The sequence below is a fragment of the Mustela lutreola genome, chromosome 1, assembly GCF_030435805.1.
Source record: "Mustela lutreola isolate mMusLut2 chromosome 1, mMusLut2.pri, whole genome shotgun sequence".
Classification (NCBI taxonomy): domain Eukaryota; kingdom Metazoa; phylum Chordata; class Mammalia; order Carnivora; family Mustelidae; genus Mustela; species Mustela lutreola.
In genome coordinates, this window is record NC_081290.1 from 201,182,873 (window position 1) to 201,206,613 (window position 23,741).

The 23,741-nt window shown below is 42.8% G+C and overlaps 1 protein-coding gene across 2 annotated transcripts in view; it reads right to left on the reverse strand.

The window, feature by feature from the left end:
* Positions 1-21,711, reverse strand: part of SNX19 (sorting nexin 19) — a 40,640-nt gene extending 18,929 nt beyond the window's left edge. For both annotated transcript variants that reach the window (XM_059185185.1, XM_059185174.1), the window contains exons 1-8: positions 19,496-21,711; positions 17,183-17,321; positions 15,799-15,899; positions 15,563-15,682; positions 13,555-13,685; positions 12,161-12,257; positions 11,556-11,736; positions 8,736-8,865 (exon numbers count right to left, since the gene is read on the reverse strand). In XM_059185185.1, coding sequence (XP_059041168.1) covers positions 8,736-8,865; positions 11,556-11,736; positions 12,161-12,257; positions 13,555-13,685; positions 15,563-15,682; positions 15,799-15,899; positions 17,183-17,321; positions 19,496-21,199 — 2,603 coding nt within the window. In that variant the 5' untranslated portion in view covers positions 21,200-21,711. The remainder of the gene's footprint in view (positions 1-8,735; positions 8,866-11,555; positions 11,737-12,160; positions 12,258-13,554; positions 13,686-15,562; positions 15,683-15,798; positions 15,900-17,182; positions 17,322-19,495) is intronic.
* Positions 21,712-23,741: the final 2,030 nt, after the last annotated feature.

Here is a 23,741-nt window from a genome sequence, read left to right on the forward strand (position 1 = left end):
AGCACACTAGCAGGACATGCTTCCAGAGAGGAACAGCTTAGATGGGTCTCACAGTAGGAGGCCCATGGCATAGAGGACACTATGTTCTTTTGGAAAGAAGAGTGCCACTAGGATAGGAGAGGGCCTGAAGGGCGCAAAGGAAAAAACTCCTCTTAGGCTTAACTATGGCTTTGCGAATTTGAGGTGCTCACTTAAAGAGCTGTTGGGGAGGGACAAAACAGAAACTCTGTTTACATTGGTGTTTCTTGTCTCCCCATGACTGAGGAATCCTGGGATCCTCACTAGTGATAAACAGAGGGACTGATTTGATTGGAATGGCATGTGATGTTCATTGGACCAAATTTGTTACATGCCTTCCATGTATATGATTAGGTGCTTATGACAGAAAGATGAATAAGGCAAGGGCCCCAGCTCAGGATCCCGACAGTCTCAAACTGTCCTGGGTTCCTATTTGCTTAGTTACAGATGGGAGGGATACCAGTAACTTGACTTGAAGAAAGGTGCTAGGTTTAAATACCTCATGAGATTCCGCTTTATTTTTAACTGATGCAATGACCAGTTCTGCCTCTGAGTGTATGAGAATTTACAGGCAGAACTGCAAAAACACACAGGCACCTATCTGTTATGTCCTTAAAGGTGTACTCAAGTAGAAACTGTCAGTATATGATAGAAAAGACATGGTATTTTCATCTGAAGGTAGGTGCAGAATAAGTAACACCTAAGAAAAATGACAGGGAGACCACTCATAATAAGACTCCTGAGGCCCACCCAGGCCCAGTATACAGAAGTTGAGAACCTCCCTTTTTTCAAGATCTAGTGAGAGAGGCACAAGACAAGCAGTGTCCCTTTTCCTTCAAGGAAGCACAATACAACATGAGCAAAAAATTATTTTCAGGACCTCTAAAAACTACTTGAGTCAATAATGAGAGGGCAAGAAAATAATCTGACAGGAAAATCTAGAGACTTCGTTTGAGGTAATTTTGAGATTTAGTTTGTATCTGGGGCTTTTGAAAAGTATGCTACTTTCCTACAGAAACTTCAAAGAAAGAGATCAGGTATAAGAAACCACAAGGCGCCAGAACTGAATTACAAGAAAGAGAAGTTTATGGAGCAAAGGAGAAAAGCTGTCGTCTATGTTCCTTGAGAAACGCTAAGTCTTAACTCTGAAAATCTTTTTCTGAGAACAGGATGCAGAATAGGGATACCTAAGGGAGATTATCTCTGATCCAAAAGTGTTTTAAGAATAAAAATCAGAAATATGCTGATGGAAATCAATTTATATACTACCTTCGTTTTCCTGAGTTTTTGTTTTCCTAAGTCCACACAGATGAAAGCAAAAGAGATTACATGTATAAGGCAGAGGGACTTGCAAGTGAGGACAGTTCTAGTGGCCATGGCCTGGGAAGAAACCCTGCAGAGTGGGGAAGCAGTACAGAATAGCAGAAATTGCACGGGCTTTGAGGCCAGGAGGACTATAGTGGAATCTCAGGGCTGGTACTTACTAGCTCTATGATTCTGGGAAGCTTAATCTGAATATCCTTTTTCTCACTTGTAATATGTGTAAATACAGGTCTATCTCACAGAACTGCACTGCACATCAGTCCATGAAGCACAGAATTGCTTAGTTGGTACAGTTAGTACTAAATAAATGTCAGCTCTTTTCTTGTGCCACTTGCTTGTACCCTTTGGTGGGAGGCCTGGAGTTTCCCTTAAGATCTAATTGAGGTCAGAAAGACCCTTTAACCATTTGCTACTTAGACATGCCCATGGAGAAAGAGGCCCTTGAATGGGCTCCACTTAAGGAACATGTGAGATTCTGGAGTGACCTATAAGAATCGGTGCAAGCAGAGTATGTGGTCAATCATTCATAATTGTCTTTCAGTAAGATGAACAAGTGTGCCTGGCAGTGCAGCCCTCTGCAAGAATCCCCCTCCTCTCTTTCCACATGCCTGCTCCTGACCTTTCCTGAGAGATGGTTTGTAGAGACAGAATTTCTAAGAAAACAAGTCCATGGCCTGGCATAAAGTCCAGAGCTTGCCATCTCATTTTCTCCTGGGTCCAATACTTGTTGGATTCCTTAAACTGGACACATCCTTTCTTTTCTCCTTCATCTCTATAGAATTCCTGACTCCACATACTTTTCTACTCTGCTTTGCCCACAGGTTACAGAACGAAGGTTCCTTCCTCTTTTTACCACTCTATTCTATTCTCATGTGCCCCCCTAACCCACACACACATACGCACAAAAACACACTCACTCACTCACTCTTTAAGAAATCCTGATGTAGATGCCAGGAATGTGTCTGCTGCCTTTTTGACACAGAGTCTGATGCCATCTTTGGGGCCATGGGGAGGGCAGAGCCACAGGACGTGGCATTCGTGTACTCTACCGCTAGCCTGCTTCATATTTTTATCGTGGCATTGCTCTGGGCATCCAAGCACGGAACCAATCCAGCTTCTTCTCATTCCTTTGCTCTACATCAGGACTCCATAATAATCTCACCCCTTACCTTGGCTGGATCTTCCTGCCCCAAACCTTCTACCATCAATGGAGCACGGTACATCTCTCCTCTTTCCCTCCAACCTAGTCATGTCTGAGTATTTGTCCAATTTCCTAACCCTGATTCTGATGCATGCAGGGATACTGGTAAGTTTCTTCTGTTTTCGGACATGAACAGTCTGCACAAGCTGGAATCTCACTTCTTGGCTAAGTCTGCTACCCCCACTTCTCTGCCCCTCCCTTTGTCTCTAGTTCCAAACAAGGAGTGCTCCTTCTTACATAATTGGATGTTCCCAGCACAGAAGCTGAGGTCAGGCGCGCATGCGTGCAAGACTTCCCTTTGACTTAAAAATGCCTTTTTTGGGCATCTAACTTCTCTTCAGCTCCCTTCCCCCACTCTCTCCACACCATCAACAATCAAGGGAGATTTATGAAGCCTGGCTCAGCTCAGAACGCTTCCAACCTTGGCTTAGAAGGCGGGGTCATGAGGTTGAATTTACTCTCCTTTTTTTTTTTTTTTTTGCAGGCTAGAGAGAGAGCTCGAGAGTGAGGCAGTACACACTCGTGATTTGCCAAGAGTCCCTGGTGTCCAAGACAGTTACGCATATATAGGTCTTTTAAGGGAGCAAGGAGAGTAAACAAAGCTGAGGGCAGAACTTATCTTCTTAGAGATGATAATGCAGGAGGTTGGAAAATTAGAACATTTTAAAGATGAATGTAAATCTAGATAGCTGTACCGTCCCTCATATCCCAGCTCAGTGAGCTCACAAGGACTAGAGAAGTAGCAGTAACTATCAGTGGCCCCAATGCCGACTCTCCTTCTCTTTAAAGGACAGTGCTCAAAGGAGAGCCCACGTAATCTGCAAAAGGATATAGCTCCAATCTTTGTGGTTTCAGAAACACAGCAAACATGCTTCTCCCTGGGCAGCAGTCAGGGGGACAGTCTCAGAGAGGCCAACACCAAAGCAGGAAGCAGGAAGGGACCATACCATACCTCTTGCCCAAGCAGCAATAGTAGGTGGAGTGGCAGGGAAGGTGCTGTAGCTCTGGGGGGATATCAAATTCCAGCTTATTTGCTTACCAAAGCAAGTAAAGCCCAAGAACACAGCACTGTATAAACCTCTTTTTAAAAATAAAAAGAAACGTAAGCTATCCAGGGGACAAGTAACATGGGCTGACCTTAGGATGCTGCAGGACCCTTTGTACTACATGTGAATGTGCATACCCATAGAAACATGATTTAGAGTTTACAAAGTGACTGATACTGTCCTCTTGAGGAATGTAGACTACTCTGAGGAAAATATTTTTGTTGGTTTTTAATCCTTTCAAATCCCAAGGCAATCCCTGAAAGAGAAAGTCATTATAGCTGAAAATCAGATAAACATGGGTTCAAATTCTGCCTGTGGTATACTTAATAGCTCTGTGATCTGGATTAAATAGCCACAATTCTTTGTAAGTTTCAGCTTCCTCATCTTTGAAATGGGGATCATAACACCTCTTTTGCAGGGCTTTTGGGGGAATTAAGTGACACAATATGCTTGTGTGTTCAGTACAGTTGTCTGCACAAAGTAAACTCTCAACAAAGGTTTGTTGGATACTAAATATCCTGAAGGTGACAATGTCACCAAAGTTTGAGTCCTGCAATAAATCCTGTCTTTTCCGTATCTACCACACACAGGGGAACTTGCTGGTACGAGACCACACACCACAGATCCTTCAAGCTTCTGGAAAGGGAATTGGGGTTCTTTTTCCAGATATCCAGTTTCTTCTAGACTCCTATCTTAAAAAAAAGCTTCAAGAGCACTGTGAACCCAGCAGAAGATATCTGAGAAGAGGGCATGTTTATATATCATTAAAAAAGGTGGAATGATTTCTAGGGAAAGATTAAAGACCTTGACCAGGGAAGGATGAGACTCTTAGTTCTAGTCTGTGGAGACTCAGGGTGAGAAGGGTGTCAGCCGGCTGTGTTCTTATTTCCATTGCAGTTAACACAAAACAAAATGGACTTAAAGATAAAATTTGATTAGAAATAAGAACTTTTTGACAGGAAGGAATATTAGACAACTGCATAGGTATAAAATATCACCTGGAAAAATCTATGGTGAACAAAGATAACAGACCAAAAGATAGCAGAGTTATCTTTGTAAGTTAAAACAGACTTTTCCAAAAGCAATAGCCACAACATTCTGTTCTTGCACAAGATTCATATTGGCTTCATTCAAATATATCCAGAATTTTCTACCTTTCAAATAGAGATGCTACCTCATTTAAAAAAAAAAATGGTAAAAGGAAAGTCAAGAGAAATTTAGTTGTAAGCCCTCTTCCTAACTATTTACGGTGTGAGCTACTTCTCTATGGGTTTTGCTCATTTTCATTCACCTGACAGCTATGTACCCAGCTAACCAGAAGCATGGTTCTCATGGAAGTGTCACTAGATGGGGACACAAAGGTTAAAACTTAGCCTGATTCAAAGTTCTTTTCATGAGGAAAGGCACTACTTGATTCCAGCAGTTCTCCCCACCCATGTAACCAGTAATCCTAAAAAAATACTACTAAACTCTGTGTACTTAATCTACGCTTGTCTGTGGTATAAAGAGACGTAGGTGGTCTGCTTCCCAATGTAAGACACGGGAACACTCCGGTTATTGCTTTAACATATGAGCCCATTGGCACAAAGTCACCTTGAAAGGACTTACGAAGTCTCTATTGGTTAGGTACTCTGTTCTGTGTTAACTCGGAGACAGGCACTGCGGGGACAATCGTAGCTCTGGGAGGAGATTAGTATAGAGTGGGCATCCTGAAGACATAAAAGTAGAGCAAATTTGGGGCCACTAACTGGAGAAGTTAGAAAGAGAAAATACTTTTTATCCTTCCTTCCTTTTCCTTAAGTGCAACTATTAAGATGTAACATCTACTGAACACCTTTTATGAACCTAAAGAGATTGATACTATTATTATTCTTATTTTCCAGATGAGGAAACCAAAGCTCAGAGAGATTAATCGTAGCTGAGAAGTAGTATAAGATGTAGATAAGAATCTGGGCTTTGGACTACCTGGTTTTGATTTCTGGCTCCACAACGCATTAGCCTAATGATCATGGATAAGGCCCTCAGTATTAAACCCCAAGAGACTATATAAAATGTGAAAAGTCGGGACTGAGTCCGTTTCATTCGCTATTGACCAGCCTGGTGCATAAATGAGTCAGACCAAAACAATCTTCTAGCTGGACAGAGAGGTAAGAGCAGTTCAAGGTAAAGTGGATGAATGCTACAAACAGCCTGGAAAATGGTCTACCAGTATGCTTATACCAGAGGGCACGATATATTTACTTCTGCACATCTCATCTGCTCCACTCTCTCTCTGTCTCTTCCCTATCCCTAGAGAATTTATAATCATTACTCACTGAGGTAAACGCAATCTGGCTTAGAATTCTCAGTCTGAAATTTCCTTGTATTTAATTTCCCATAGAACCCTAACTATGTAAGATACTACTTTTTCAATGATCTGTCTGTAATTCTCAAATATATTTCTCTCTCCTTACCTGGTAACTGGCTTAGCCCTTTAATATTCTGAGTTGTTCAAACTTTAGTAACCTTCATATATTTAATATAAGAATCTTAATCTTTTTATAAAATTTCTACTGACTCATCCATACTTTTCTGTTCCTCTGAATAATTTCTTATGTTTTGAAACCAATACATCAAGCAAATGACTTCAAGGACAGAGGGTAATCAATTATCACATACTAGCTTGTTTTAGAATCTTCCAGTTTTTGGAAAGCAACTAGGAGACCAGCAAAGGCAAACTTAATAGAGGAAGAAAGAAATGAAGGGTCAGTTAGCAATATTCACAGATGACTGAATACAATACAGAGGCTTGACTTCAAGTATGAAGGTAATGAGAAAGGAAATGTTTATTGTATTCTCTAACCTTTAATGAACACCTTCTATGTCCTGGGTCCTGTGTAAGTTGCTGTGGATATATAGCCATGTCTAGTCCTTAAAGAACTGATAGTCTAGTGCAAAGTTTCTCACCTTTGCACTACTGATATTTTGGGTAGGATGATTCATTGTTGTTTGGGGTGGGGGGCAGGGAGGGAGAATGCTGTTCTGTGTAGTGTAGAATGTTTAGCAGCATCCCAGGCCTCTACCCTCTAGATGAAATAGCTTTCTGCCTCTCTTCTCAGTTGTGACAAACAAAAATATCTCCAGATGTTCCAAAGAGCCCTGGAAGAAAATTGCCCCCAACTTGAGGACCTCTAGTTTAGGTAAAGAAAGTCATTTCTCTGTGTACTGTAATGAGTATAATCATCAGAACTTTGAGAGTAAAAAAGAGAGCTCCTTAGTTCTGGAGGAAGGTGGGAGAGGATTCACAGAATAAATGACATTTAATGCTTAATTTTTTGAAAATTATTTAGCAGTAGGCCAAGCAGACAAGAAAAGGGAGAGTTTTGGACATAGGGAAGGAGAAAGAATGAGAGAGATAGAATGAGGAGAAGAATGAACAGAGAAAGACCATTCTGGTAGAGATAAGAGGATGAATAAAGACCTGAAGAAAGAGAGACCACAGAGTGTACGGGCCACGATGAATGGTTTGCATGGGGGAGAATTAGAAATAAGGCTGGGACCAAGCCATGTCACAGAGGAAAGGAGAAATCATAATATGATAAATATATATTTAAACACAGTGGAGCCCTTTCTCAAACAAAAAATAACCCAGATTCCAGCCTATTACACTGACCAAAATGAAATTTCTTTGATTAGATCATGGTCTACTCAGTTTTCCCTTAGCTTCTAAAGCACCTCTGTGGAGCCCCTAGAACTCTGGGAAACATAGTAGAAAAATCACTTTTGTAGGCAATAGGGCACAACTGAAGGATATTAAGTGCAGACTATACATATTTGCTTTTTGGAAAAAGCACTCTAGTGGCAGAGCTGAATATGGAGGAGGGACAAGGGGAAAGTCAAAAGGCATGGCGACTAGTCAGCATTTTATATGTGGGTTTCGCCTGGAGACCAGTTATCAGCTACAACATGTAGGAAAAAGCACATTGGCTTTGGAGTTATACACATCTAGCTTCAAAGTCCAGGTGTCATTAACTATGACCTTATGAATGCTAGCTGACCTTGCCAACCTCTATTTACTTCTATAAAATGGGACTGCCTACCTCACTTGGCTGCTACAAGAAAATATATGTACACAGAGGTTAGGTGCTGGCATATGATGAGCACTCAGCAAATATAAAAGTGCACTGCCTTCCTTCCCTAGGTCTTTTTATTATTAAATCTCCTTAAGCTTCTCTGATCTTAAGTAACTCTGAGAGTGGGAGGGGAGATTTACTTGCTCCTTGTTAATGGATTTTCTACTTGTAGAATGGACACATAATTCTGTTTTTAAAAAGAGTTTTTCTTTTTGGAGTGACCTATTATCATGAGCCACTTGCGAAGAGAAGACCTCCAGAATTTGACTTCTTCCTTTAGGATCTGCCAGGACGTCTCAAAAGGGAGAAATCAGAACAAGAATGGTCAAAACACAAGCATTGTGTATACCTGTCTGGTTCTGAGACTGTGTCTCTGACCATCTTGAGTTTAGCAGAGTCTGTGTTAGTTTTATGGTTAGGAAGTCAGCAGCTAAAAACTCCACCCATGTGCAGATCTTTTAGAAGATGAAAGTGGTGTTGGGATCACAGTCCATGCTTTATATACAAGAATACTTTTACTCCTTACCATCCTGTGTAAATACTTCTTTAGTTGTGAATGTTTACACACCTTTTGGAGAAAACAATCTTTATTTTCAAAGAACTGATCTGTTTTCTCCTTGTCTCATTGTTTATCATCACAGTAAACATATGCTGTCAGTGAAGAGCAATGTCCATTGCAACAAGTTGGAAGGTATAGGTCTAGGGGGTATAACTGGGTGGAGAATTGATCCCCGAGTAGGAAGAGTTGAGGTGAAGTGTTTTAAGATCACAGACAGTATAACTCAGTGGATTATGCCAGAAGTCTTACAGAAGCAGAACCATTTATACTTTAGACGTTGAGGTGATTAAGACAAGCCTTTTGGTACTCTTCAGGCAGTCTTCATCCCTCTGCACCTATGACAGAGTCTCTGTCTTTCCTCATGACTGCAGGTTTCCTGGACTCTACTCTTTCCCTCTCCAGTGCAGAATTCAGCATCATATCCAACCCCTGTCCAATCTGAGACTCTAATACAATGAAGAACTATGCCATCTTACCTCTGAACTAAGGTCCCAAATACAAGATGAAGAACTTTCTGAATGTTTTCTGTACATAGCCATCTCCACTGTTCCATCAGCAGCAAGAGGAGCAGATCTAGGGCTGTGTCAGCTAGCTCTGTCTCTGCTCCTGGGGAATGAAAAGGCATCAAAAGTAACTCAGGGAGTACTTGGGTGGCTCAGTGGGTTAAAAACTCTGCCTTCAGCTTGGGTCATGATCCCAGGGTCCTGGAATCGAGCCCTGCGTTGGGCTCCTGCTCGGCAGGGAGCCTGCTTCCTCGTCTTTCTCTCTGCCTGCCTCTGCCTACTTGTGATCTCTGTCTCTCAAATAAATAAATAAAATCTTAAAAAAAAAAAAGAAGTAACTCAGAAGAGACCCATTCTGGGGAACATATTTCAACGCACCAGGTCTTCACCACTTTATCAATCATCTTAGATTTCTGTAATTCTTCTGTACTCAAATCAAGAGATGGTTTACTTTATATCTAAGAAGTTCAGTGACAGGCTCTGTATTTCTTTATAATTCTTTGTTTATATTCCTTAGTCACTCAGTAATATTTATCTTTCTAAAAGATTTTGCACATAATTATTTTGCCTATCTAGCTTCTGTTTCTTTTGTACTTCCCCCACCGGAACTGAATACATTCTATTCCAAGTAACTGCTCCCAAATAATGACTAACTGGAACTGGCAAAGTCCAGTCTCTTCCATTCTTATATTCCACTGGCCTCCACAAAGCATCATGGAAATGTTGTGGGCAACAGATTTGGGGAAATTTTGGGGATTCATTCCCCTGTAAACAAGTTTGCTTTGAAAGTATCTCCATTACACAGAGCTACTGGGTTGGGATCCAGAAGGCTTTAGTTTTTGGTTTTGAGATAACATGTGGTTTGAGGAAGAACACTCCACCTTTGGTAACATATGCCATAACAATGACTGATTTCTTTCCTCTATCAAAGAACGGTAAGACCACAAATGACTTCACACCCATGCTAAGCTGAAATCTCCTGAACAGATGTACTTTATGGATGGAAACATCCGTTCTTTAACCCAGTTCAAGGGGCCCCATGTCATCTGTGATTTGCTTCCTAGGAGATGTCCCCAGGAATACATAATGTTCCAGAGTGAATCTCAGCAATCTGGTGCTAATGCTGTGATTAATATCATAATTAATCATCAACAATAATTTTGTTAGTCTTGGACCAAAGGGTATTATCTCAGCCAGCTTGCCCAAGCTCTCTTCCCTAAAGGGCTCTTTAGGACATTAATAACTTCAGATTTGGATGAATCTTTGAGAACCAAATCCTAGTTTTTTCTTAGTCCCATCTAATATATTTCTCTCTCTCTCTCTCTCTCTCTCTATATATATATATATATATATATATTTTTTTTTTTTTTTTTTTTCTGCACTGCATTTCAAGGGGGCATGGGAACTGGTATGTTTATGTCCAGTCATTTCCTCAAAGACAGGATATTCAGTTCCTTGGGAAACAGTACCATGCAGAGCATCAGCCACCCTTCTGGATTTTATGATTTTCTCAAGTTTAGCATTTACCTAGAGCTGCCACCATGTGGTGATAGCCTGTCATAGCAGTAAAAAATAAGAGGAAACAGAGGGAAGAGAGTCCTCTGGAAGAAAACGCTAAGTTTCGCATCATGTGAGCATTTTGTTTCTCAGGGCTGGAAAAAAAACCTCACACATAAACTATACCCTTAGAGATATGATGTTCAAAATTTACAGGCTTGACTTTCTCTTCTAAGCTCTCTGATGCTTTTGCTGTTTTAACACTTCATTTACTTAACCAGTGAGATATGTGGGAAGATATCAGATATGTGAGGGTTTTTTACACAGTTAAGCTGAGGTCCATAAAGCAGAGGTCAGATGACTGTTCAAGTACACCTGAGAAACAATGCTAAAATCAGTTTTTTTCTCCCCTCCTCCCCCAGGATTTTGTGATCTTTTCTTTTCAGAGGGAGACTGTCTTAGTGGAACTGAAAATTTTTTTATAAGTTCTAGCTCAGCAAACATACTAATACCCAGGGCTCCCAATTCTTCCTCTGTAAAAAAACAAAAACAAAAACAAAAAAAAAAACAAAAAAAAACTGTATTTTTTTGGGGAAGCAAACCTCCCTGCCCTCACCTCTTCTCCCTTCCTGCTCTATGCTGGGGAACCGGGTGGTGTCATCTGTTACAGTAGTAAATAAAACAGAAGGAAAAGATCCAGGAAAAAGGGAGAATTCCATCTTGAGCTTTAGTTGCTCTATGGTACATCAAAGTGGAGATTTCTGGTAAGCAAGTGGAAATATGACATCCAGTATTTTGGCATCGTCAGCACATGTTAGACTTAAAATCAAGAGTACAAATGAGATCACTCAGGGGGAGTATACAGAGTAAGAACAGAGAGCCAAAAAAAAAGTTCTGGAAGGCTACTAAGGGAACCAACAAAGGGGACTGAGAAGAGATCACAAGAGAGGTAGAGAGAAAACCAGGAAAGGGGTACCAAAGACACAAAAGAAAGTTCGTAGGTCAAGGGAGTCCAAAGATGCCAAACCATGGCAAAAATAACATAAGATAATATTATATTCATGGATCTTATTTTGCTGGACCAGAACTCCCTGTTTTTGTCCCTTGCTCCTGTTTGACTCAGCTCTGGGGACTGTGTCAAATTCTTCTTTGTATCCCAGGACTCAGCACAGTACCTCAAACACTGGTGTTTAACACATAGCTTGCTTAGCTGAACACAAAAGAAATTACATCAATGAATCCTGACTGTCACACCCTGCCTCCCTTCTCTGTGGGGATGGAGATCTTGTCACGTACCTGGATCACCACTGCGGAGATCTTGGGCGGGCACAGCTGCATCAGACAAGTAACCATCCATACAAGCTTTAGGGATTTGTTCTGGATCTTTTCCTGGGGCTTCTGTTGGCTGCATTTCTAATAACTTTGTCTGTTTTTCAATAAAGGATTCCATCACAGATGTGGATAGGATTTCTGACTCCTGAAGAAAGTGCCAGTGTCATATCACATAAAGAATGAAGAAAATAGAGTAACCATGGCCTTTCAGCTTCTTCCTATTCCTTCCCTGCACTAAGTATCATGAGTATAGAACCCAACTAACTCTGTGGCCACCTTTGGAAACTTCTCACTTTCTACCTAAATCCCAAGTAAAACAATGCCTTTGTATTCTCATTCACTGCAAATACATTTGGGTCATTTGTTCTCTCCCAGGAACTGGCCTTCCTTCTCATTCTGCCATCTTTTATTGTAAGCCCATGACCCTTGAGTTTAGAATAAAAATCAGAGATCTAGATGCTGGTTAAGTCCTTTAGCAAGGCACCTTTATCTCTCCTGACTTTGGAGAATGTAACTGCAGGATCAACATCCCAGCTATTAATTCCAGGAGTTATCTAGGAACTTCTTACCACATTGCCTTCCTGGAGACCGTAGAGAATCTTCTCAGGTGCCTCAGTGATATTCAGTGCTGGAGCAATCTTACTGGAAGAGAACCTCAATCTGGACCTGGTATTGACACAAAAGAGCAGAAACAACATAATTTATGGCTTTGATCTCCAAACAAAGGGCTGATAAGTATTAATACCTTAAAACAAAAACACCCATACTTATTCTTGGGAGCTTATTATGATCAGAGTTGCCAGGAGAGACCTGGTCCTGAAATTCCCAAAATGATATACATTCTGACAGTTCTTAATACATAGCGCAACCACTGCACTAAGCTATGTCCATGATGCATTTGTGAAAAGGCTTTTGCTAATGTAAAATAGGGGCCAGCCTATCCTGGTTGTATTCCCACAAGCTAAAAAATGGCTAGCATATACTATCTACTCATTAAAAATTTGCTGGAGATTAAATTGACAAGTGGCATAAACCAAGGTTTTTGTTGCTGTTGTTCGTGCCCTTTGCATACATCCACTTCTCTCCCAGTGTTCCAAATAAAAGTAGGGAAGGAACCACAAGTGCTAACCTCATATTTCGAGGCTCTTATAAGCACAGATATCACAGTCATCCTTCAAAATATGGGCTCAGTTAAAAAAGGCTAAAAACTGTTATTGCTGGTCCATGAGACACGAACATAGAAAAAGACAGTCAGGCAGACATACAGAAACAGACATACAAACTCTCCACCCTTCCCTCTCCCTCCTCCAACACATGCACACCCACACACACACCCATGCGCAGACATACACACACACATTCTCTTCTCTCTTTCACTCACTCACTTACTCTTTCTCTTCATAATGGTCCAGGTACAGATATGAAGTCTGCAGTTAGGGGTAAGTGTGATGCCCTTCCCTTCCACATGTTGATTTTGCAAGGGTAAATGTGGGACCCTAGCGCAGGACAGAATAGCATAAAATAGGCCCTATATGTGTTCATCCGGGCCCTTTCCTGTTTATTGCTAGTATGTGCATCTTCTGAGCTAAGATTTCCAGAAATGATCACAGAGATCAGTTATAAGTCTTAGTTCTTAATAGGAAAGAAACATTTCAATTTTCCAGGAAAATAGAAAAGAAGAATATCCATATTCTACAGTTTTCCCTCTAGTCAAAACTCCATGGTCTGTTTAAGCCCTGGGTTCCCATGGCAAGACAAACATTTAGCAGGGATACCTATGCTGGATCTCAAGCTCCTTTGGGATGAGCACTGAGGAGTGTGGGGTCTGGCTTTGTATAAAAACTGGTATGTATGTCCTATCTCCTCTCTCCTAGGGCCAGAAAGTGGGGATAGACTTTGGTTGAGGACTGGCAATCATCCTGAGAATTGGAAAGGGTCCCCGCGTGACCAAAGGGCTTCTCACTTGCTGGGCTTCTTGCCTTCTGTCTGGGGCTTGGTTTCTGTCTCGGCCTCACTCAGCTCTTCTGTGGGGCTCTGGGGTTCGGAGCGAGGAAATGCTGTCTTCAGTGTATCCACGATAGCACTTACCACCATCTGCAGGGGTCAGAGGTGCAGGGTCAGACAGAAACCACCAAATGAGCAGTTGTCTTATGGTGCTTTATGCAATGAAGATGAGCAGATAGCCAGGCTAGCTAGTGGAGCCTTTTCATCAGCATAGTCAGATACCAGACAGATTTCCTGGCAACTATCCCCCCTTTTCTCGGTGGCCATAAAAATCTGCTTCCTCACAGAGTTAAGACAAACAATGCCATGGGAAAAGAAGGCAAAACAAACAATGAGATAAATAAAAAGCTGGGAGTTCTGCAGGCTGGTGAAATAGTTTTCATTTTTCAATTTCTTTTCTTGCATATAAAGGAATGATTTTTCGTTTCCAAATCAATAATACTTTCACTAAGATATGAATAAATGGAAGTGATGTAGGTAGGAATATATGGAAAAGAGAAAGAGTAAAGATTATCAAAAAAGAAATATATTCTAGAAGCATATATAATATTAACACACTCAGAGTAATTCACAGAGAAAAGAACTGTTTTTTTCAGTTAATCCACACAATTTTTCTTCTTTACAGAAAGAGTAACAAAAATTACTCATGTCAAAATTAAGGAATAATTAATAAGAGTTGACATAAACTACTCGTAAAGACCAAATAAAACAATCCTCACTGAAAAGCAAGAGTTGTGTATATTTTTCGGAATGGAAAAACGGCTAAAAAGGAAAATTCACAAATGAAACCCTAAAATACCAAAGAAGTAAAAAGAAATCTTTACTTTTCCTTTGGTGCTCCTTGCTAATTAACACTGCTGGCTGACAGCAGCATCATGCCTTCCTTAATTCTTGCCTGTGTTTATCCTCTACAAAGAACATAGCTAGTACAGCTAAGACAAGGCTTAAGTGATGGGGTAAGATGATGATAAAGCACAGGGGTAACAAACCAGGGAAAGAACAAGAGGACAGCATGAATAGATAATGCAGCTTAGAAAATTTAACTTGTTCTCAAGGCTCACAAAATTGTAGTTGCGGACAGGGTTCTTATCTGCTCTGTTCACTCTTGTATCACCAGCAGTTAGTCCTGTTCATGATCAAGCTCATACTTGACCAGGGAAGCAGTAAGTGGCTGGTAAGTCAGTGAGTGAACACATCTGTGTAGATGGACACATCCACATGGAATTCTGGGGAATTCTACTTCATCCCTCCCTTTTCAGTTTGCAGCTTTTTCTTCATAGCAATGAATGTCTCCTAATTCCTACCACGATATTCCACTTTTTCATTTTATCTCCTGAAATCTAGAGAGAGACCCACCTTCTCCAGTGAGTCAGTGGTTTCTAACCTTTTTAAACACATGCCATCTTTGGATAAACATAAACCTCAGACTTGTGCCCTGGAGACTCTAAAATCATCTGGTAATCCCTGCTTACAGGATATAATGTGTTGTACAAATGCCCTTCTTCTACCATCTCCAAAGGTTCTGAGCTAACCTCTTGAAAAGTATAATTCTTTCCATGCTCTGTTCTCCAACAGAGAGTCACCACACCAGTCTAAATCCAGTTTTGTGTCCTGTCTTGGGGCTCTTTTTCCTGAGTGACCAACACCAGGAATGATCCTTACCTCCAGGAGACTTTTCTGCCACCACCATCTATGGAGGTACAGATCTATCCCTACTTTCCTCCACTGAATAACAATGTCATAATATTGTCTAGGAGATGTGTGAACACATATAGTGTCATAGTTGCCCACTGTAATTCAGCAAAGTGATGGTCCAACCAATATTTGCAACAGGTCTTGAACATTCTCATCCACGTTCCATGGGCTCCTCTCTGCTGTCTCTCCCCACCCCCAAACTCCTTTATTTTTTAATCCTTGCATACACTCTGGTGAGAAACTAAAGCTGAGCACAGTGGCCCTGCTGGTACCTTGTCTATTCTGGACACCATGAATGGTTTCTTGACAAAGGCAATACGAGCATCTGTGTTCAGAGCAAGGAACTCCTGCATCTCCTCACTGTTAGCGATCTCTGGAATGGCACAGAGTTGCTGAAAAAGATACAAGAAGGATTTCAAAGAGAAATTCTGGTCCCCAGGTCTTTCCAGGTTGGCTCGGGGATCTGATAATTAGAATGAGAACACAGCCAAAACAGAAGGGTGCTGACCTTTAGAAAGGATTCCAGGAGGCTCTTTCGGGCTTCTACTCTGTCACTATCCATGTTGCCAAATGGAAGATCCGGAAAGAGCTTTTTAGGACCCTTCACGTCTTAAAAAAATGAAACACAAACTCATTCACTTAACATTTACTGAGAGATATTCCATATAAGATACATCATATATGCAAAGAAAACAGAATGGTTGAATATATTCCTAAAATCTTATTTTATTTTTTTTTATTTAGGGAGTTCCAAATATATCCCAAGGATATAGTACATACACTCTACTCTTGTTATCAGTATTCAGGATAAGGTAGAGGAAGCCTTATGCCTCAGGAGTTACAAATGAGGGCTCTAAAGTCCAGCTGCCCAAGTTTAAATTTTAGCTCCAATCCCTACTATGAGAATGACCTTCAGCAAGTTGCCTTATCCTTCTTTGACGTTTCTCTCCATAAAGTGGGGATAATGACAGTTATCTAATCCATAAGCTGTTCAGAGAATTAAGTGAGCTAATATGTGTAAAGTACTTAGAAGAGAACCTGGCAAAAGTTTTCAAGCTCAGTTCAGTGGTAACTATTATTATTAAGAAAGAAAATGCAGGAACGCCTGGGTGGCTCAAAGGGTTAAAGCCTCTGCCTTTGGATCCAGTCATGATCCTGGGGTCCTGGGATTGAGCCCGCATCAGGCTCTCTGCTCAGCAGGGAGCCTGCTTCCCTTCCTCTCTCTGCGTGCCTCTCTGCCTACTTGTGATCTCTATCTATCAAATAAATAAAATCTTAAAAAAAGCAAAATGAAAGAAAGAAAATGCATTACTGAAATCCCCAACTTATGCCTAAACTTATTAAAAGGTTTATTTGGGTAATCATCAGTTTTGTAGGTTTTTTTTTTTTTTTTTTTAAATCAAAGTAGCTGGCTTACTAGCTTATTTTTAGAGTTAAATTTTATTACATTTTCTTACTGTTCCTGTGCCTTATGGGTGTCAAATAGCAAACACACAAAAAGCCTGGTTGTTAAAGGAAGGATGGCGAGTATTTCTGGATACTATTTTAATATTTAAGAGCAATCCATGTCTGCATGCATGTGGAAAAGTTGATTTAACTCCTTACGCTACCTCACGGACACAGGTGGAAATGTGAAAGTTTCTTAAGCTTAAACTAGATGGGCCACAGAACAAAGCATTAAATGGCAAAGAAGTACCTCAGAAAGAATGGGGTCAGTGCTATCCAGCACTAAAACCCAAAACATATGAAAGCAAACTGGCAGAACACGGGCCCCTTGTTGCTGTGTTCTCCTCCTCTATCCCTCCCCACAAACTACTAGGCTTCCAGCCTCTCAGATCAGGGGGCTAGATGCGTAAAGCAAGCAGGCAGTCTGGGCTGGGGAAACTCCTGACTTTTGATGAACTTTCGGAGATCTGACTTCTCCTCCAGACGAGTCTGTAGATTCAGGAACTCGCGGTAGCGGCGATTCACAGTGTGGTAGGCCACCTGCTGCAGGCCACTGCTGTTCTCACCATCCAGGGCCGTCTCATACTGTTGAATGAACACATTTGTTTAGGGCATCAGCTCAATGGCCACAAAGTAAGAGCACAGCAGAGGTAAAGGGAGGGAAAAGTTTCTATTCTCTTTATTTCTTCCTTTTCTTTTTTAAAATTTATTTGACAGAGAGCGACACATACACAAGTAGGCAGTGTCAGGCAGAGGGAGAGGGAGAAGCAGAATCCCACTGGGAAGGGAGTCTGATGTGGGGCTCAATCCCAGAACCCTGGGATCATGACCTGAGCCAAAGGCAGAAGCTTAACTGTTACTGAGCCACCCAAGTGCCCCACTTCTGAACCTACTAGATCCAACTGCTGCTCTGAGTTGCAATAAATAACTTGAATTCCAAGGATAGCTGAATTAAGGAATGAGATGTGCTCCCCAACATATGTGGCCCAGAAAGAGAAATGAGTTTTGCTATTCTCCATTTCCTCCTTCTCCCTCAAAACCCCTTCCTACAAACACTTTCTTTACTTATAAAACAGCTATAGGGCTCCTGGGTGGCACAGGCAGTTAAGGGTCCAACTCTTGGTTTCAGCTCAGTTTTGACCTCACGGCCGTGAGGGATCGAGTCCTGCGTCAGGCTCCACACTTGGAGTGAATTCTGCTTGTGATGGTCTCTCCCTCTCCCTCTGCTCCACCCACTTATCATTCTCTCTCTGAAATAAATAAATCTTTTCAAAAAATGGCTATATTAATATTTTTCAAATCTTGAAGAGTATAAAACAGAAGGTACAAGAGCACCTCTTTCACTCCTTAATTATAGGTTGGACATTATAAAAGGATAACCATTTGCCATTATACTTGACCAGTGATTATTTATGTTATTTAGGGGGAAGAACAAATAATCCAAAACAGCTGATGAATAAAATCATTTGTTTGCCTGGAATGCATTAGAGGAACATGCGTTTTTATTTTGCTTTGGGCAGATTAATTATTATTCTTGGAGCTAAATTTTTTTTTTTTCCCTAAGCACATATCATCTGTATGATTGTAAGTCACATGAATACTGGAGATGTTGTAAGGGGTCAAAGTTCCCTGTCTTCATATGTGTGGAGGGCCAGTATGTGGGAAAAGAAAACTTGTACTGAATGTTCCCCCAGAGCAAACACCCTGAGCAGCATGAAAGCTGCAACTCAGTGCAGGGTAGACTTTTGGACAGAGTAGTTAAGATATAATGAAATAATGTGCAAGAACTATGTATGTACTTGCTCTCATTAGGGGTAGGTTACCATTTTTGTTTGGAGGAGGCATTATATTGTGGGGCAAGTGATGGAACACATAATCTCTTTGTTGGTGGGTTTAAGGCTGTATTAAAATTTTCTAGAGCCAGAGTGAAGTATTCATCACGAACTGACATAAGCAAAGTAAGAGTCCCTCAGACCAGCACTGTGAAAGAAAGGCCTGCGTAAGAGACCCAGACAGAATTCAAGGTGGGGCTCTCAATCCTAGAGCACCTGGGAGTTTCTGTGGAAAGGTCTGCTCCCTGAGTGACACTAACAACACACATATATTTCCAAACCTGGCTACTCCTCAAAAATCAGTTGGGCTTCTTTTTAAAAAGATTCTGATAGGCTCTGATAGAGCTGAATGAAAATTTATAAAAATACCCTCTTCTGGTGAATGGGAGGCAGTCTACCCTAACGCCAGTTTCAGGGAGCCACTGCTGTAACTGAATTCACCATGTAATACATGAACCCCTTCATATCATCTCTGCCAAGTAGTTCCTACTTCTGTGCTTAAATACCTCTAGGAATGAGGAAGCTATTAAACCTTTTGAGATGATATATATATATATATATATATATATATATATATATTTCCTAAACAAAGTACAAAAGATACTAGTAATTAAAAAAGGAAAGAAACAAATTAACAAGGAGGTTTGGAAAGAGAATTTCTGGACAAGCCTCTATATTGGAACCACTGAAAAATATATGACCCTCAGTATCCTAAGAACTCTGAGATTCTAGGATTATTTGCATAGATACTGAAGAAAAGCCAGCACTGCTTTACAAATTATCTTCAGACCATTCACATATAGACTGCTGAATTGAACATAGTAAATGAAGAGTAGCCTCTCTCCTTTAGAACACTAGCTTCATTGGCTCTGCTCTCCAAACCCATTCCCAGTACAGAGTGGGTGACCGTAATTCTAATCCTGTTACCTTCACTGTGTAGAGTGTGTATGGGTGGAATCCAGTGCCACTGTGCTCTCGAGCAGTAATGGTACCAGTGATACGAAGGTTCTGGATGACAACCGGGCCATCTGGACTGCTCAGGGGCTCAAAGCTGAAGGTGGCTGAGGTGAGAGGACCAGTTGGAGAAGAGGAAAGCAGAACCTGTGGCAGACTAGGATCTACAGAGCTCACGTCATTGGTGAGATCCTTCTCTAAGCCTGAGGGTCGTGGGAGGCAGGTCCTTTCTGGATCTGTCAGCAAAGCTGTAAGAGAGGTGACATCTCCTTGTTCCACTTCCTTGTCTGCTGTGTCAATGTGGATCTCTGGGCAGGAAGTCAGCATGGAGACTAGTAGCCCTGTCTCTGTTTCTGTTCTTGGACCCTCCTCGGGCTCTGCTCCCTCAATTCCTTCGGATCCCTCAATATCCTTAGACTCCAGAGACTGGGGACCCTCCAGGGCACACAGGGCATCCTGGATCCTGTCAGAGAGGAAGTTGCCTGGGGTCATGAGCATGATGGTTTCCTTGCTCAGCTCAGACAATGGAGACTCCAGCTCTGTGTCTTCACATAAAAACAAAGGGCCTCGAATATCTGGCTGCAGGAAATGAGATGAGTTGTTTCCTATTTTTCTCTCTTCTGGCAGGCCACCCAGTTCTCCCTCTATTGCTTCACGGCCTTCCTCAACTTCTGGGGAGTGGTGGGAAGGCCCGTCTGGCTCACTACAGTTTAGTAGCACTGGCGCTGCTGCTGGAGAAGGGGCTCTCACTTCCGGGAGGCTCTGTACCTCAACAATCAGTGGCAGAGATGTGGGCACTGAGGGCTTTTCCAGGGCACTGGCTGGGGAAGTCGATTTAACCACCGCTGTCGGATTATTTCTGGCCTTGGAAAAGATGCCCACAAGTACAAGGTGGATCCAGTCAGGATCTGACAGCCTGCTGATCAGTGGTAAGATTACATTGCAAGTAATGAGTTCCACCACGACATGGCGACCGGTCCGGGTCTCCAAGTGGGGCTTTGGCACTAGTCCTTGAAGCAATAAATTTACAATGCCACGTGTATAGGTGACCTCAGTGGTGACGCTCTGTACAGCAGGATGTGGGGCAGCAGCTCGGCAGTAAGCCTCCCAGAGCTGGGAGGGATCAATGGTACCACTCTGCTTCCCAGCCAGGGCTTCCTTCGCCTGAATATAGCTCTGCAGGTGACAACCGCAGAGAGTCAGAACCCTCTGTGCAAGAGCATGACTGTCCACCATGCCCATCCTCCTCCGGAGCTCCTGGACCAACCCTCTCATGGCAGCCTCCATTTCTTCCTCAAAGGCTGGCTCCTGGCTCACAGTGCGATACCACGATGACACAAAGTCCCGCATAATCATCTGGATGGTGCGGTCGATCTCCTGTTCCAGTTGCCTCTCTGCCTCAGGGTTTGGAGGGCAGGTGGCCACTGGGATGAAGCGTTCCAGGTGCAACCGACCTGAAGCCCCCACAATGGCGTTGGAGCCCAGCCATCCTCCCAGCACCGCCAGTAATGCGGACAAAAGGCACAGGAGCCACACACTGACCAGAAAGTGGATGACCAGGAGCCAGCCGAGCACAATCCCCACAGCCATCAGCTTCCGGCTACTCAGCAGGTTATTGAGGTTCCAGCTCGACCCAGCTGGAGCCTCTGGTAACGAGGACGCTGTCTCCGCCTTCATGGCTGAAAGGGGCAGATGGCTACCCAGTCGATCGATCGCCCTCTCTCTACTTCACCTGAGTTCGGGAATGGGGCGTTAACTGTACGGAGACAAGGCTATCTGGGTTGCTATTCGGGGACCGGGGCAGTACTCTGGGTCCTCGGAGTCCTACACGCACCGCAAAGCCACAGAGGCGCTCCTCCCCCTCGCTCCAGCCCCTTCCAGCGGAGACGCCGCTCTCGGAGACTCCGAGGCCTTCATAATGCAGAGGTCGGAGAGGCTCCGCGCTGCCTGGGGAGGGCGGGGCAGGGCCTCGGCGCCCCTCACCCAACACTTACAGACGCCGAACACCGGGTCATACACCGCTGGGGGGGCGCGCCCAGACCGAACCCCGATTTGTGGGGGACACAACAGTGTCTTCGCCGCCGCCCTCGGAGGAACTCTCCCCCGGGCTCGGTTCCCCGGGCGACTGCAATCAGCCGCCCGGTTTCTGTCACGGCTGCCGGCCGGCGGCTGCCGGCGACAACTTCCGGGTCGACGTCGGCAGGGCGGGGTATGCTGGGAGAACGGCCGCGCGTCCTGAGGAGCGGCGCTGCGCGCGGCTCCCCCTGGTGGTAAGGATCGGCCGTGACAACACCAGCGGAAAGTGGTCTCCCAAACTCTTGCCTGGCTGAAGGGTGAGCTAAGTTCCCAAAGCCGGGTGGAGCACAGAGCGGCCTTGCAGGCAGTAACCCTCGAAGACTGAGACTTCTAGCTTTATTAAATGGAGTCGGCCAGCATTTTTTACTGCTTAGGCAAACTCTCAGTAATCCAGTTTGTTTTAATCCCATGCGGGCATTTTTTTATTGACTTGATACATTTTAACATTTACCCCGCTCCCTCCTGGGGCCCCCCTGCACCCCCCAGTACACAGCTCGTGTACCTTGTTCTCAGGAATTGCAGAACACAAGGCGTACAAAGTTAATACAGAGATAGATTTTTTCCTTATATTTCACATACTCTGTAACAAAATCATATTTGGGACTTGGAGGTTATTTACTGGTGGCATTACCCAAGCAATCAGATACCTTGAACATCTGCTATATTCAATCACTGTGAATAGGTAATGTGGACGAATAGAGCAGTCCTTGTTCTCAAGGAGCTGGCAGATAGGGGCGCCTAGGTGGCTCAGTGGGTTGAGCAGCTGCCTTCGGCTCAGGTCATGATCCCAGGGTCTTGGGATCCAGTGCCCGCATTCTGCTACCTGCTCTCGGACAGCCTGCTTCTCCTTTTTCCTCTGCCTGCTGCTCTGCCTACTTGTGCTCTCTATTTCTTTGCCAAATAAATAAATAAAATCCTAAAACAAAACAAACCACAACAACAACAACACAGGACCTGGTAGCTCATTGGGGAGACAATTTCCTGGATCATGAATGGGTAACTAATAATGCAAGTCAGTATGGTATATAGTAAAATGCAAAATCTTACAGGTATTCAGGGGAAGGACAGATCACTGGGGCTTCCAGAGCAGGTAGCCTTTATGTTGGATTTTCAAGGGTGAGAGTTGGTTTCTAACCCCTTTCATGTCATCTTCCCCATTTCTCAAATAAATAGGAAAAGAAGGCAGAAGCAGAGATGTATTTTCAGACAGTCCTCAAATATATTTGCTTTGAAATCTACCCAGACAGAAATACCTACAGGAAGATTGAATACCTGACAGTAGAACTGATCGTGTGTTAGAATGTGCCGGTGTTCTGTGAAGCCAGCTTTCTTCCCCATCTTGGTCCCCAGGAGCTCTGCTAGCAAGGTGGCTATCTTTTTTATTTTGGCACAGGATGCATATAACTTGTATAAAACTATTTATGATTACTCGTCTTCAGCTTTCTCTATGATGTTAGCATTTATCATTATAGCATTAGTTCCCAGAAGTTTAAAGTAACCTTCAGGCAAACTCCAACCAAAAACTGTGCCAACAAGAGGCAAACATATCGTAGCTTCTCTCATGCCTACTGTTGGGGAAATGATTTCTTTTGAATACAAAAGGAACCATCATTTAGACGTGAAGCATAGTTAATGCCTACCAATTCTAATACGAAGAGTTTGATTTAGGATCAGAATGTCCACGAAGCTGACTGGACACATCCCTGAGATGAAAGAATGTGGTCCGGTGTTTCCATGGCACAGACCACTTCACTGGTGTCTCCTTCCCACAAAAAAGGAATATAAGAAGTGGGAGCTGGTCCTTTGTCCTCCCAGACCATTTCATTGTCCTCAGTCAGAGGGACAGTTACATTGCAATGATGCTCTGGAGAAATATCCCTGCCATTTAACCAAGAACTAAAAGAAATGGATGAGAGGGAGTCTAGTGTGATTCTGAAGATTTTCCTGTGATAGTTCAGAGAGAAAGTTTACTCTGCAATATAATCTGGAGTGTTCAGGGCAGCAAGAAACTGACCTTGTAAGTGGGCGCTGTGCCACCTGACCAGATGGTCTGGAGTACGTAGGTAGCCAAGAGTGCCTTCCTGATTCTGAAGTGGATTTGATGAAATAGGACTCTCAGATGAACATGCCAGTGCACTTGTCA